General features: G+C 44.6%; 1 protein-coding gene and 1 long non-coding RNA gene across 3 annotated transcripts; one reads left to right on the forward strand and one right to left on the reverse strand.

The window, feature by feature from the left end:
* Positions 1 to 1,492: 1,492 nt before the first annotated feature.
* Positions 1,493 to 6,972, forward strand: LOC120788621 (NLR family CARD domain-containing protein 3-like). Its single transcript, XM_040124530.1, has 8 exons — positions 1,493 to 1,583; positions 2,679 to 2,757; positions 2,953 to 3,181; positions 3,376 to 5,164; positions 5,267 to 5,440; positions 5,647 to 5,820; positions 5,984 to 6,030; positions 6,242 to 6,972. The coding sequence occupies exons 1-8, from the start codon at positions 1,519 to 1,521 to the stop codon at positions 6,766 to 6,768; spliced, it is 3,084 nt and encodes a 1,027-aa protein (XP_039980464.1). The 5' UTR covers positions 1,493 to 1,518; the 3' UTR covers positions 6,769 to 6,972.
* On the reverse strand, positions 5,908 to 14,115 carry LOC120788643. 2 transcript variants are annotated; one of them, XR_005707269.1, is made up of 5 exons: positions 13,743 to 14,115; positions 12,515 to 13,177; positions 8,910 to 9,006; positions 8,405 to 8,495; positions 5,908 to 8,263 (listed from the first exon to the last, which is right to left on the reverse strand). It is a non-coding gene; the product is annotated as an uncharacterized LOC120788643 (long non-coding RNA). The 2 variants fall into 2 exon arrangements; XR_005707268.1 differs by lacking the exons at positions 12,515 to 13,177; positions 13,743 to 14,115 and adding exons at positions 9,147 to 9,310; positions 9,402 to 11,234 and having other exon boundaries at positions 7,994 to 8,263.
* Between the last annotated feature and the right edge of the window lie 11 nt (positions 14,116 to 14,126).

Below are 14,126 nucleotides of genomic sequence, written 5' to 3' on the forward strand. Positions count from 1 at the left end.
AGCTGTCACAGACTTGGCTTCACTGGAGCCCTGTTTACACGTGTCACAGTTTGTTTACCGTTTTATTGAGTACTATCGCTCATTTCGCTCTGTGTTTATGGGCAATGTCTCGTGTGTATTATTGTCAGCGCTTACAGGAAGAATCAGCAGCAGTTTAATTCCGATCAGATCGCAGTGAAATATGCAGAATGTGTCAGAACTGGTCGGACGGCTCCGATCAACGTGACTGCTGAGAATGATGTGTGCTGTGAAGTAAATCCTGTCGTAATGAAGCTTGTTGTTGTGTTTGTGTGAAGGTGGAGGCTCTGCTATGAACCGGTGTGAGGACGGAGAGGAGGGAGTCCCTGCCTCTAGAACCAGTCTGTGTGGGGACCGTGAGAGCCAGACCAGAGCTCAGAGGTGAGACGAGGGTCTCTAACTGTCTGCGGCTCTTGTTCGCCTCAGAGCTCAGCGCTCAGATCACTCCGCCCTCATTATTCAACTACTCGTAACAGCTTAGAAGAAGTAATAATGAACTATGAACTGTCTCAGTGACCAAAGAGCCAACCACGGAATAATCAAGTGATCAGCTAAGAGGAGATCAGATTAGATTTTGATGAACGGGAGAATGTTACTCCTTCACTGATTTTCTATCTGCTGCTCACATTTCAGCTGCTGCCAGTCTGCTCAAAATTCCTCTTTTTCTAGTGTAAAAACTACTTTTCATTTGTCACTTGGATGTTTGTGTCAGGATGCAGAAGCAGAGACCGGACTCTCCCGAACCCAGCTGTGTGTCCATGAAGAGTGACCGGTCTATGGGTCATCCTGTTACCTTTAAAGCTGGACAACCTGCCGAATTTAAAACTACAGTAAGAAGGTGAGTCCCACGTATTTGAAGAAAATGTCTAATATCTGACGACTCATGTGGGCTCATTAGGAGATAATGAGGTTACAATTACGAATCGTCTATTAAATACAGGTGTGTTCACTTCTCCACTTTTTAGCCGGGGAAGATCTTCTGCGGTCGAAAGGCTGGATCCTGTCTGTCGTTCTTCGTGTGCTCTTTACTTTTCTGTCTCCCCTCATCAGGCTGCATGAATGACGAGGAGTTCACCTCCGGAACCTTTCATGTAGTATTGGCAGGTCTAGGCTGCCCTCTGCAGGACAACACTGAGACGTAACAACCCTGCTCCCTGATTTATTTCTAATGTCGCAGGGAAAAGAGAGGCTTTCAGTTATTCAGTTAAAAGACAAATTGTACTTCTTTTTTCAATTTTTTAACATTTAATTTCAAAACATAAGATGCGTAGTTTAAAGGAAATACATGTAAGAATATATATTGTAGGTGTTTTTTTTTTTTGGTTAGATTTGTTTTTAATGAGGCATTTTCCATCTCCCATACTCATCCATCAGATTCTAAAATTTTACTCTGACCTTGTGATCAACTTTGACCTTTTTTCTAATTTAGTTTGTCACTTGGTTGTTTGTGTCAGGATGCAGAATCAGGGACCGGACTCTCCTGAACCCAGCTGTGTGTCCATGAAGAGTGACCGGTCTATGGGTCATCCTGTTACCTTTAAAGCTGGACAACCTGCCGATGGAAGGTAAGAATTTAAAACTGAACTTTGTTGACATCCGATTCTCCAGAGAAGAGGAAATATATCTCGGTCCAGAGCTTCACAGTCTTCATGTCTGTGTGGGGCTGAACTACCTGCTTAGGTAGCTGCTGATCTTCCTTTCCATCATGGTAGTAGTTTGTAAACAAAAAAACCCCAAAAAGTCAGATGGACATCAGAGGACATTGAGGTTTTAACCTTGTCAGGTAAGCCTGACTTGTCCACACCAGTGAGCTGGGCCCTGAGTTCCTGAGTTGTTGACCAAACTGCATTTGTCTCTCAATGGCTGCAGTCAGAGATTTTACCCAACGCTCCTTGCTGGTTTCTCTGAGATACGTGGGACTGGGGGGACATCCAGAGAGAACCGGACTTTAACCAAATCCCTTTACCTAAGCAGTACCAGGGACCTGGGTTTGGCTGGCTTGAAACTCATCGTTGCCCAAGTATTGAGATTTTCCAAACCCTGGACGGTTGCTCTGCTGCCCAGTGCTGCACTCATCGTGCGTTTACGGTCTTTTAGCTTCAGAACCCCCCAACAAGGTGACCCAGCTAAGACTGATGAGAACCTGACTTTTGTCCCATTAGCATCGCACAGATCACTGCTTCTTATCTATCGCCATCTGGGGGCCTTTTCAGCAGGTCTGGTCCTTGTGGCGCTAATCCTTGCCAACCTGTGATCCCTGCAGTGTGAATGCTCTGCAGATCAAGTCGGTGGCAAAGCCTCTACATCTCCCCTCTATGTGTATCCAGCCGGCTTTCCATCCAAACCTCTGCCACTGCTCTACCAGTTCCTGATATTTGCCTCTGTGAGGCTGATGTCTTCCCTCTGAGGGGTGATCAGGATGGCAGCTGCTTTGGTCAGCGGGGGAAGATGTAGTCCTGTATTTAGTTACTGAGGTAGGCACAGATTGTTCCTGAACCATACAACTCCTGTGAAACATCCTCTTTTCCTTCTTCTTGACTCATGGTCGAGTCGCCTGCCGTCCTCGTTTCTTCACTGGAGGCATTTGAACTCATCAGTCACCTTTAATAACTTCTGTCAGATTGGAGTCGTTCTCCTTAAAGTTGTTTTTTTCTCCACAGAGTTCAGAAGGAAAGCTCATTGGTCCACAGTGATCAGTCCACCCAGAAGCATCAACCAGACCTGGACTCCATATCTATGGTCTGTACATGTAAAGCCAGACTTTTACTATTTAACTACATCAACCAGAGATTAAACACTGAACTATGAACTATTCAGGTCCTAACAGTCTCCTTGCTGCTCTGTTTAGACCAGCAGGTCTTCAGGCTGACACATTGATCTAATGTTCTGTTTTACCAGTTTAAAATTTAAAGTGCAGTTTACCATCTGTTTTAGCTGCTGGAGGAGAACATTCTCGCTTTTGTGAGGAACGAGCTTAAGAGAGTCCAGAGGTTTCTGAGTCCAGATTACCCAGAATGCTTAGAGAGTCAGAGGGAGGATGAGGAGGTTTTGGACGGTGAGGATGAAGAGCAGAGGAGGAGCAGCAGAGAGGCATTTCGGAAGATCACACTGAACTTCCTGAGGAGACTGAAGCGGGAGGAGCTGGCTGACTCTCTGCAGAGCAGTAAGAGGATTTCTCTAAAGATTCAACATGATGGATGAACATTGATGGGACATTTACTAACGTCTCAGGACGTGAATGGAAATATGTTTATATATGCGTTTTTTAGAGGGATGAAATGTTGAAATATTGGCCTTATAATTTAGTAATTTATCGTTTTTTTGTTGTTTTTTTTCATTCAGAGACTCTTGCTCCAGTTTGTCAACATAAACTCAAATCTAAGCTGAAGCAGAAGTTCCAGTGTGTGTTTGAGGGGGTTTCAATAGCAGGAAACCCAACTCTTCTGAATCAGATCTACACGGAGCTCTACATCACAGAGGGAGGGAGCGGAGGGGTCAATGAAGAACATGAGGTCAGACAGATTGAAACAGCATCCAGGAAACCAGCCAGACCAGAAACAACAGTCAGACAGGAAGACTTCTTTAAAGCCTCACCTGGAAGAGATGTACCAATCAGAACAGTGGTGACAAAGGGAGTGGCTGGCATTGGGAAAACAGTCTTAACACAGAAGTTCACTCTGGACTGGGCTGAAGACAAAGCCAACCAGGACATACAGTTCACGTTTCCATTCACCTTCAGAGAGCTGAATATACTGAAAGAGAAAAAGTTCAGCTTGGTGGAACTGGTTCATCACTTCTTCAATGAAACCAAAAAAGCAGGAATCTGCAGGTTTGACAAGTTCCAGGTTTTGTTCATCTTTGACGGTCTGGACGAGTGTCGACTTCCTCTGGACTTCCACAACACTGAGATCCTGACTGATGTCACAAAGTCCACATCAGTGGACGTGCTGCTGACGAACCTCATCAGGGGGAATCTGCTTCCCTCTGCTCGCCTCTGGATAACCACACGACCTGCAGCAGCCAATCAGATCCCTCCCGAGTGTGTCGACATGGTGACAGAGGTCAGAGGGTTCACTGACCCACAGAAGGAGGAGTACTTCAGGAAGAGATTCAGAGATGAGGAGCAGGCCAGCAGGATCATCTCCCACATCAAGACATCACGAAGCCTCCACATCATGTGCCACATCCCAGTCTTCTGCTGGATCACCGCAACAGTTCTGGAGGATGTGTTAAAAACCAGAGAGGGAGGGGAGCTGCCCAAGACCCTGACTGAGATTTACATCCACTTCCTGGTGGTTCAGTCCAAACTGAAGAAGGTCAAGTATGATGGAGGAGCGGAGACAGATCCACACTGGAGTCCAGAGAGCAGGGAGATGATTGAGTCTCTGGGAAAACTGGCTTTTGAGCAGCTGCAGAAAGGAAACCTGATCTTCTATGAAACAGATCTGACAGAGTGTGGCATCGATATCAGAGCAGCCTCGGTTTACTCAGGAGTGTTCACACAGATCTTTAAAGAGGAGAGAGGGCTGTACCTGGACAAGGTCTTCTGCTTCGTCCATCTGAGTGTTCAGGAGTTTCTGGCTGCTCTTCATGTCCATCTGACCTTCATCAACTCTGGAGTCAATCTGCTGTCAGACAAGAAATCAACCTCCAAGACAGCTAAAGTATTAAGAGACAAACCTGAACAAGGACATTTCTACCAGAGCGCTGTGGACAAGGCCTTACAGAGTGCAAATGGACACCTGGACTTGTTCCTCCGCTTCCTCCTGGGTCTTTCACTGCAGACCAATCAGAAACAACTACTAGACCTGCTGAAACAGACAGGAAGTAGCTCACAGACCAATCTGAAAACAGTTGAGTACATCAAGAAGAAGATCAGTCAGAATCTGTCTCCAGAGAGAAACATCAATCTGTTCCACTGTCTGAATGAGCTGAATGATGGTTCGCTAGTGGAGCAGATCCAACAGTCCCTGAGATCAGGAAGTCTCTCCGCAGGTAAACTCTCTCCTGCTCAATGGTCAGCTCTGGGCTTCATCTTACTGTCGTCGGAAAAAGATCTGGACGTGTTTGACCTGAAGAAATACTCTGCTTCAGAGGAGGCTTTTCTGAGGCTGCTGCCAGTGGTCAGAGCCTCCAAAAAAGCTCTGTAAGTAAATGCTAAACTGGATATATTAACAATATTAAATATGTTTAATATTTCACCTTTGACAAAACATTTTGTTTGTCTTAACCACTCTTCTTTACTCAGGCTGAGTGGTTGTAACCTCTCAGAGAGAAGCTGTGAAGCTCTGTCCTCAGTCCTCAGCTCCCAGTCCTCAAGTCTGAGAGAGCTGGATCTGAGTAACAACAACCTGCAGGATTCAGGAGTGAAGCTGCTGTGTGCTGGACTGGAAGGTCCACACTGTAAACTGGAAACTCTCAGGTCAGGATCAGGTTATTTGATACACAGATAACTGTGTATTATTATTTAATGGCTAAATAATAAATGGATTGAAATGATTTGTTATAATACTACAACAAATTTCAGTGTCAATGATTTACAAACTAAAAATGTGTGTGTGTGTGTGTGTGTGTGTGTGTGTGTGTGTGTGTGTGTGTGTGTGTGTGTGTGTGTCTTTGTCTGTGCAGCCTGTCGGGCTGTCTGGTCACAGAGAAAGGTTGTGGTTCTCTGGCCTCAGCTCTGAGCTCCAACCCCTCCCATCTGAGAGAGCTGGACCTGAGCTACAATCATCCAGGAGGCTCAGGAGTGAAGCTGCTGTCTGCTGGACTGGAGGATCCACACTGGAGACTGGACACTCTCAGGTATGGACAGACTACAGGAGGTCACACACTGTTTTCACACTGACAAACTTTATTTTCAACAGCAATAAGGACTCCTGCTAGATGAGAAATCATTCAAGGGGAGGGTTGTTTAATGTTCATGATTCCGTAACAAATGCTGGTCTGACTGTGTTTCTTCCTCCAGGGTGGACCATGGTGGGGAACAGAGGTTAAAACCTGGTTTAAGGAAATGTGTGTATTCATTTTCATTCATCTCACCAAAACAACCCACAATTTCTAATTCTGGCTTATATTCAATTGCTCTACTCACAAGAGATGGATGACATGTAATGCGTCATTAAATTTGATAGAAAAAATCTGTTCGGAAGAGAACAAACAATATACCCATAAAGTGTGTCAGATGATAAAATGCAGCTGTATCGTGTCCTGTTCTCTCCATCAGATGCCTGCAAACTGGAGCTGGACCCAAACACAGCGAACAGATTCCTCCAGCTGTCCGACAACAACAGAAAGGTGACAGCGGTGCGAAAGGAGCAGCCATATCCCGATCATCCAGAGAGGTTTCACAGCAATCAGCTGCTGCATAGGAATAGTCTGACAGGCCGTTGTTATTGGGAAGTTGACTGGCGAGGGTGGGTTGACATCGGCGTCGCTTACGGAGGAATCCGGAGGAGAGATAACAATGTTGACTGTCGGCTTGGAAGGAACGATCAGTCCTGGAGTCTGAAGTGCTCTGATGGTGGTTACTCTGCCTGGCACGGTAACAGAGAAATAGTGATCCCTCCCCAACCCTCCTCTCACAGAGTAGCAGTGTACGTGGACTTTCCTGCCGGCACCCTGTCCTTCTACAGAGTCTCCTCTGACTCACTGATCCACCTCCACACCTTCCGCACCACATTCACTGAACCCCTTTACCCCGGGTTTTTGTTCTGGTCGTTTAACTCCTCAGTGTCTCTGTGCAAGCTGTAGGAAGGACACTCTCCGCATGTGTAGGGAAACAGCAGATATGTTTTGGGAGAAACATTATGCCACTAGAATTATGTTTTTTGTTTTTTTTTATCAACACAATGAGAAAACATTTTTAAGGAAAATATCTGCCAAGTTGAAAAATGTTCACTGACAATGCTTTTCATTGTTTTTCCGACAATATCAGCCTGCAGCAACTGAGGCACGGTTAACCTTTTTAAAGGTTCTGTTTAGGCACTGAAAGCAGTGGGTTCGGGAGCAGGCTTCGGGAAAGGTTTTCTATCACACCAGCAGCCTCAGACTAGTTCATGTTTGCACATCCGGTCCATCTCTCGTACCTGGCCGTCACTAACATCTCTCATTGCAGAGATGTCCTGTAGCTGCCTTCAGTGTGTTCCCACCATCTTCTGGCCCCTACACCCACCTGCACACCTACACCTTCCCCCATCAGTAACTCAGTATATCTACCGGCCCCTCTTCTACCACCTTAAGGCCTGGTCACACCAGCATTTAACACAGCAACATTTTGTGGCCAGTTTTGGTTCATTCCTACGGAATCGTCACAATTAGTGGACTCACTGGCTGGGTGAAATAAACCTGCGCAAATTTTCCACATGTAGTTCAACTTTGAAGAACTGTTACTCACAAATTTGTAATACTGACCGATAGCAACCTGTCTGGACAGAGCTAATCTTTCAGGGAAAAGAGAAAATGGAGGAAGCTTAATGGCTGTTCGTCACCATCCAGCTTTACCGAACCTCCTCTGTCGGAGTATACACTGCTGGTTTACACACAGTTAGGAGACAGGAGAGCATCGTACTTAATAAACTGGGGGGTCTTGTCCTGTTTGGGAACAAGTTAAGCTGAGAACCTAAATGAGTTTGCCAGTGGACAGTTACTAGCGTTTGTCCAGTAGCAGTTAGCGTGCCAGCTGCACCAGTTCACCAGCTAGCCCCATTGAGTAAAGTCACTACATCACCACGTTGTATTGTAGCACCAAATATTGTGCAAAGTCATGCAGATTAATTTCACTGCTGCACTTTCTGGTGTGACCAGGCCTTTAATGTTCCATCCCTAGTTCTAGTTACCTGCCTTCCGGTTTACAACTAATAATTCCTACTCTTGGTCTTTGTCCACCTGCCTGATCTTTGTTTGGTTTTGTTTGCCTTTCATCGACCTCTGCTCAAAATTGGACCAAGAAAACATATTTTGACTTGATATGATCTGTGTTTTCCATCGGTATGTGGAATGTTATTCCTCATATCAAGAATAAAGTCTTACCAGAGGGAATAACCTTTATTCTTTATTGATATAATTAAAAGCTGTTTCCAAAAACGTTCACTTATATTCTCATGTGTTGTCATATCTGTTAACGCTGTCTGAAAACTCCTCTCTCGGGGTTGTCCAGTCTTCTGGAGAACTGCCCTTGTCTGAATTCGTCGGGTGATCCAGGAAATCTTCTGGTGTTGTTAAAGTGAACCAGAAACTGTCAGCGGTGCTGTTAAGTAAAGACACGTGAAATTGACCTCTCAAATACGAAACAAATCAAAGGCACTGATGCAGGGGATGCATGTGGCAAAATCTGTTGGTATTCATTATTGGTGAATAATGAATAAAGGAGGGTTAGTGTGTAACCTACCCATCAGTATTCTGGAAAACGTCTACTGGAGTTAGCAGACTGGTCGAAAGCATCTTCTGGTGGAAAGGTTAACCAGAAGTTCTCAGCTGTGCTGTTAAGGCAAGAAGACACAGGCACTTTAAACCCACCCATCCCTGACACAACGAGAGGTTTTTCACCACTGGTAGCGAAAACAGACAGTTAAAGCATATACAATTACAAATGGTGGGCCCTATTTTACACTTTCAAAGGCTGTGTGCTTGGACCTGAGAGCCACAAAGAACCTGTCGAAAGTCAAAGCGTATTGAGAGACAAACTAACGCATTGTTGGTTTTGGTCTTTTCATAGGATTGGGAAAAAATACGCGAACTACAGAATTTCTGAGCCTTTTCCATAAGGTTTAAAAACTCTGAACTGAGACCTCTGAGATTCAGGGTTGTGAAGTAGTTTGCTCTGTCAGTCTGTGAAGCTAACGTTAGCTCCAGCTGTTTTCTCACAAATGACATTCAGATAAATGTTGGCCTACCCTTTACTGGTCTTGGAAATTTCCTCCTTGGCTCTCCTCCCCAGTTCTCGAGCGACACTCTGGTCGGATGGCCAGAGCCGGGATCATTTCAGGTGCTCTGTAAGTGGACCACAAGAATGAGGAACATTGTCATATTTTATGAAACGAAAAAACAAGTTAGCACAGAGCAGAAACATCCTACGAACTAAATGAGCACTAAGCTGCAAACATATTTAGCAGAGATCCTGGGGGCCTCACCTGCAGGAGCGAAGCTGATACACACCTCCCTGGCAGGCTTTCCATTTGGGGATCACCAAGCCGAAATCAATACGTTTTAGGCGGTCCACCAGCATAATATTGTCCATTTTGATATCTGTATGAACCACGCCAACGTCCTGCAGGGCGTTGAGCGCAGTGGCCCGCTACAAGAACAAGGTGAGTAATGCAATTCAGAGGATTCGCCAGGATTAAAACCTGACCGAGCTTTTAGCTTTGCTAGATCTGATGCTGCACCTGCTGGATGACAGCTCTGATGAGCTCTAGCGGAAGAGGCGCCATACGTCTATCTGTCATGTAGTCATGCAGGCGGATGTCCAGGAGCTCAAACACCGGTGCATTTGCTCCTTCCACTTCAGATGACTCATGGAACCGGATAATGTTGTACTTATCCAGTTCTGTTTTCATGAGGCGTTTCGACATCTGGGGATGCATGTAAAATGTTATACGCTTTACTGGTAGTATACATGTTCCCATTACGACGCCTCATCAAAACAAAAAAACCTGAGGAGTACATCCAGTCTTCCCCATAATGGAGGTTAGTCACTTTCAAGACGCTCTTGGAAGACAGAGTGCAAATAGAGAAAGAACGTTACAGATTAATTTCAATATTCATGTTGATTTACAATAAGCCTGTGAATATTGTTACTGTATACTTTTGCACAGACAACTACAATATATTGTATACTATAATATTTCTTGGTACTGACTACAGGTACATTTTATAGTAGCAATCACAGCACCTCATAACCTCCCTCCAGAAACAGTATTTGTTGCACTGTAAGATATGTAAGATGTCACCTCTATCTGCTATTTCTTTGGTTGAACTGATTCGGTTTCTCACTTCTTCGCTTGTGAAGAATAAAGTGATGGAACGTTCTGTGTTTGTCGCATAAGTTGTAGAGCACCTTCACCGTGTCATTCACAGAACAAAGAACAAAGCCATCTGTGTGTGGAACGCACGGTAGTGCTCCTAAAGCCTCCTGAAGCTGAAGTACCAAAACCTCAAAGTAAAGGCAAAGTAAAAAGTTAAAGTTCAGAAGCATGACCACACAACTTTACATAGGTCTGCCTTAAAACAATAGTCAGGGCCCTTATGAACGATGAAACGTTTGCTTGCTGTAATGAATGAATGACATTTCTATCACTGAGTCACCTGTATGACTGTGTCCGGTCGGAGCCAGGACCAGAGTGCTTCATATACACTTCTCTGCAGCAGAGAAAGTCCAACAATAAGGAAGCATCACTTTTCACAATCAAATATTCAGATCGTCTCTGTCCGCAGCAGAATTCATAAATCACTGGCAAAAAACATATATTCTATAGTGGTCTACTGGTGAAATCATAGATAGATAGTAAGTAAATAATCTATCCTACAATTCTGGGTTCAGTCAAGACCTTTCATGGAAAATTAACTCTCTTAAATCATCATAATTTGCAGCACAAAAGAAAGTTTCCAGTTTTTAAATTGACCAACCTCGGTGCAGATTTTTGGCTTCTAGGCTGCTGCTGAAGGTTCAAAGTGTCTTTTCAAACCGTGCCTGTCTTTATTAAGACTTTGAAAACTTTTGAAAAACTTTATCGGACAAAAAAAATAGCCCGAGACACATTTAGGGCAAATATCAGCCACTTACTTTCTAGCTAACGTTTGGCCCCACGCGGCATGTTAGGTCTGCTGCAGCACAGACAGTATATCGTGCATAATGTTGGAAATGTGATGTGTTCTGTCTGTACTGACGAGCCAAGCAGGAAGGTGCTGAGCTGGCTCACCACAGGTCCGTGTACCCAAAATGGAAAAAATACCGTCGAGTGTTTTCTTTCCACCAAGGAATCAATCCCGTAAAACACGTCATATTTTGCCAGTAATAAACTAGATTTAAATATTCTATTGTTGAGATTTGGATGTCCATTAACAGCAGTTTGTAACCGTGCAGATAAATGAGACGTATCACGTGATTCAGTGCCAGACTTTTCTTTCTTGTGCATATATGTATATTCATTTTGGCTTTTGTTTTTCTAGCTTCAATAAAAGTTTACTTTTAATAAAGTTAACATTACAACACAAAGTATTGCTGTAGATATGCAATATATCCGCCTCCTCAGAAACTGCACCGAACACGCACCGTGATCAGTGCGTGGCGACTCGTGAACAGAGGTGTTAACCAGCTCCAGTGATTCCTTTCAGCCCTCAGCTTTAGCTGCTGCTCTGAGCTGCTTCTTTACCTCACTGATCGTTTTGCGTTTGTGCCTTTGGAGTCGTCTCAGCTGCGTCAGTATCGTGTGCATTAAAAAGAAGCGTTATTCTGTGTCTTTGTTCCGTTTCCTGTTTCTGTCTGGTTGCTCTTGGAGCTGCCGGTTGGTTTCACTTCACATTCTGAACGGTTCTGTTTTTTTCTTCCATTTTCAGTTATTGTAATGAGCAATGAATGGATTTCCGTGTTCTAGTCCTCGACTGTCCCAGCAAGGTTTCCAGCCAACCATTATCACCAGTTCTAACTTGTTTTAAGGCTACAGAAGATCAGCCAGTCAGCCGTGAAAGGTGAAACTATCTCTCTATAAGCTGCCGTTAACCTGCACAACAACTCAACACTCTGCTTTCCAACAAAACAAAAAATCACCATCTATCAAGTAAGTTGCCATATTATCGAGTCCAGAAATCTTTATTCATCCTGTAAAACAAGCTCAACTGTGCCAGTGGTTTGAAGGCTTTTATTAACTTCAGTCTCTGGACTCTACTGGAGGGATGAACACCATCCCTCCTAAAGATGGTGGTGGAGAGCGCTGTCTAACACGTGGGTCCAAAATCTCCCACAGGTCTTCAACTGGGTTGAGACCTGGTGACTGCGAAGGCCAGGGCAAACGATCCACGTCATTTTCATACTCATCAAACCACTCGCTGACCCCTCGCGGCCTCTGGATGGAGGCGTTGTCGTCCTGTTTCTCTGCTCATTTTTCAGGTTTTTCCTCTGTCCCCCATCTGTATGACATATTATTTTAGTTTCCTCATTGTCCTTCATATCTCAGTTAAATGAAGATTATATTAGGTGAAAAATGTCTTAGCCCTAACAAGTAAAGGGAAACACGGTTTTGTGTTTGAGAGGTTCTCCAATGTAGGAAATATATTTTTGATTAAAGACACATTTTGTTGCTGTAATGGGGTTGTAATGGAGTCTGGACCTGAACCCAGCTCTGGGATTATCCTCTAATTTAATATACATTAATGTTGCCATCGAATGTTGGCAACTGTGCATTTAAATACATTTTCCTAAAGAATAGAATCAACCAGTTTTACACAGAGCATTTTTGACAACAATACACGCCACTGACATTTTTGTGCTGTGTGTGTTTACCTTGTTTTCCATCTTTCTTTACAATCTGATGCTATCGGTCTTTCAGAAGCTTCAGTGTTTTTCGACTGTTTTTGGAGTTTTAATGGTGCCCGCTCAGAATCCTGCTCAGTGTGTCTTTCTTCTGATAATCCTGTTTCTCAGTGTTCACGGACCCGACCCTGCTGTACCCGGCTGGGTGTCCGTCGAGACCGGTTGGCCTGTGGGTTTACCTCCTGCTTTTCAAAGACAACAAACATTTTTCTTTTCGAATATTTGTTTTCACAGAGCATTTTAAAGGGAACAAATCCTGAATTACCCTAACAATAATTCCCCAAAGAACAGTAACAGACAGTGTTAACAACACTATAATTAATCACATGCATTATATGTCCACTCCAGGTTTGCTTGGCTTCTTTTCCACATTTTGGGACATTCATTCAGCTCCTTACATTCCTAGCAGTGTAACCACAGACATACAATGTCAACAGAACTCAAAGATACTGTAACCCATCGGGACAAGGAATCGCTGCCAACCAACAGGAAGCAATCCACCATTGTACCATGGTACCATGGACGGGGACTTGGAGGTCCTGACCCTCATCCTCGCCGCTTGGCATTCAGCTGCAAGCCGGTCCACCATGCGCCGCAGGTCACAGTCTAATAAGGTCAACAAATTCCCATAATCTGCAGAAAGGAGAAGTGAAAACCTGAGGTCACCATACCACACATCAGCTGCAGCTAGAGACAGAACCGATGACAAGGCACAACTCCGCTCAATATCCACTGCAAATCTTTTCTTTCTTATGTAAATCCTTTGTTCCTATGGGGATGAGGAGAATATCTGAAAAAGGGAAAATTCGACCGGATCATCAGAAAAAGATCTGGACGTGTTTGACCTGAAGAAAAACTCTGCTTCAGAGGAGGCTCTTCTCAGGCTGCTGCCAGTGGTCAGAGCCTCCAACAAAGCTCTGGAGGTGGATGAATAGCGGCACAGAAGGTCGAGTTGGTTGTCTGTTGATTGCAGCGTTGGTGATCTGATCCCTGGCTGCTCCGGTATCAGTATCAGAGTATGTGATATCGGGCTGCGCGCTTGGCTTTGGTTTGGCCCGGGACTGTGTCGTCCTGTACTAACGACCTCATTTCGATAAAGACACGTCGAGTGTAACGCGGGAGGAAAAACAGCAGCAGCAGCACACGAGTGCAAACCTGATCAGCACAATATAAATAAATATAAATAAATATAAAGCACCTTATAAATGTAAAGAATCAGAAGTCGAAGGACTCGTTGGGCAGAACGAAGCTTCTCCAAGTGTGTGTGTGTGTGTGTGTGTCCACGTGTAGCGTGTGTTATTGGAATATTAAACGTGATGCAGTAACACGGGAGCTGGTCGAGGCGGAGCTCGGTCTACCGGCTCTATTCACCGCCGGGAGGTTTCTTCCGTTTTCTTTGTCAAATGCTCCTTTTCAGATGGAAAATACCAGCGTTTTACTCTCCGGAGCCGGACGGTTTTAAGGTTCCGGTGTCAGTTTGGGCGGAACCGCAGGAGACGGATCGACGCTTAACTCCGAGAGAAACTTCCGCACTTTGCACTCATTGACGCGATTACGGTCCCCGGAAAGAGCCGCGGAGTGA

The sequence above is a fragment of the Xiphias gladius genome, chromosome 4 (genome assembly GCF_016859285.1).
Source record: "Xiphias gladius isolate SHS-SW01 ecotype Sanya breed wild chromosome 4, ASM1685928v1, whole genome shotgun sequence".
Taxonomy (NCBI): Eukaryota; Metazoa; Chordata; class Actinopteri; order Istiophoriformes; family Xiphiidae; genus Xiphias; species Xiphias gladius.